Source organism: Aplysia californica, unplaced genomic scaffold, assembly GCF_000002075.1.
Source record: "Aplysia californica isolate F4 #8 unplaced genomic scaffold, AplCal3.0 scaffold00052, whole genome shotgun sequence".
Classification (NCBI taxonomy): Eukaryota; Metazoa; Mollusca; class Gastropoda; order Aplysiida; family Aplysiidae; genus Aplysia; species Aplysia californica.
Window position 1 is genome coordinate 612124 of NW_004797322.1, and position 1615 is coordinate 613738.

Below are 1615 nucleotides of genomic sequence, written 5' to 3' on the forward strand. Positions count from 1 at the left end.
ACCCTTAAATTTTTTTTATTTTTTTTACCTCTGTCAGTCGCCCCAGCACCTTGCACTGACCACCTGACCAGTGTGAAATGTACGGACATCCCCAACGTCTGTCTCAATGTGCTCGCCCCTGTCGCCTGCCCCAAGACGTGCGGAATCTGCTGTGAGTAACCTACACAAAGTCGACAAGCTATTCAAATAGCTACACTAAGCAAGCCCAGTGAGAAAACACTTTTTCTTTCGGGAGAGAGAAAAAGGATAAAAGAAAAACTGGTTTTTAAAAAAGGCGATGCGGAATGATAGAATTCAAAGTGACCCACGTGTATACATGATGCATGTTTTTAGTAGTACTAGTTTAGTAGTCGCCTAAGAGCTTTACAGCGCTCACAACTGCATAAAATAAAGTCACATGAGCGCAAGAAACAAGTTGGTTGCATTCACAACAGTTCTCAGCACCGCTTGAATTTGGTCAATGTTTTTTAAAATGTTTAAAATTCATGGTAAAAATCTCAGTTTAAAAAAACAAACATTTTAAATAATAAAATAACAGTATTAGTATTACAATATATTGTAAAGGTCATATGGCCTTTATAAAATCAAAAATTATGTTGGGATCAAAGACGGAGAACAGACCTTTTACTTTTAGTTTTAGTTTTGAACACTTAAAATACTTCCTTCGGGCCTCTCCAAAATCTGGACATTCTGTTAAGATAAGGTAAAATCTGTGTCGCAATCTACACAAAACAGCTTCTCATCTCCCTGCGGGAGATACATTTATAATCGTTATACATTATAATCATTATATTAAATATGTGCCAGGAAGGTGAGTCCGATAAAATGCATGCAACCGAGTAAAAATGATTTATTCATCTCTTCTGGAGACGCCCGAAGTTTTCGTGGACTCAGTTTGGGCATGATGTTTTGTATGATACATGTATTGTATTAATGAATAGTTTGAGGGGCTCAATGTAATGGAAATCGTATGTCGAATATCATTGTCTTGTCTGACAGTGACAAGCATTTATACTTTTCCTGAATTAAAAACCACGTTGACCAAAAAGCATTACCATTAATCCTTCGACCTGTACTGTAAATGTGCAAGCTGGACAAAAGGCTAAATTGTGGAAAATTGGAGTATAGTCATTCACAGAAGAGAGCAGAATTTCAAGATTGTAAAATAAAATACTTGACACGTTAACAATACATTCCTAGCCCCATCTCTAACACTAACTCAGAATTGTTTTGTCATCTTTGACTTGTTGCTTGTAACTTGCATTGGAATAGAAGAGTTAACAACGCACAAGGCGAAATCAGCATCATAATATATAGAGAAATCTTTTCATTATATTTGAATTTCGCTTTGTGCGTGTTTTATGGAAAGAATATACAGTGGAATTCGGATTTAACGAGCTCGGATTCAACGAGATGAGATAGATTCCCCGGGGTTTTTTTTCTTCTTTAAAATCAATAAAAATAACCCGGATTCAACAAGCACTTAATTCAGCGAGCTCGGTTTCAACGAGGTCACTTCCTCCAGGGTGAACAGCCCCCGCAGACATGGCTTAGCCCATTTTTCTCCCAGAACGAACTTTATCTATTCCCAGAAACCATCCATTGCACTTGCATC

The 1615-nt window shown here is 37.3% G+C and overlaps 1 protein-coding gene across 1 annotated transcript in view; it reads left to right on the forward strand.

The window, feature by feature from the left end:
• LOC101859625 overlaps positions 1–1615 on the forward strand; it is a gene marked incomplete at its 5' end in the record, with an annotated part of 18003 nt that overhangs the window by 14619 nt on the left and 1769 nt on the right. The window contains 1 exon segment of the mRNA XM_013079453.2: positions 38–151. Within this exon segment, the coding sequence (XP_012934907.1) occupies positions 38–151 (114 nt within the window).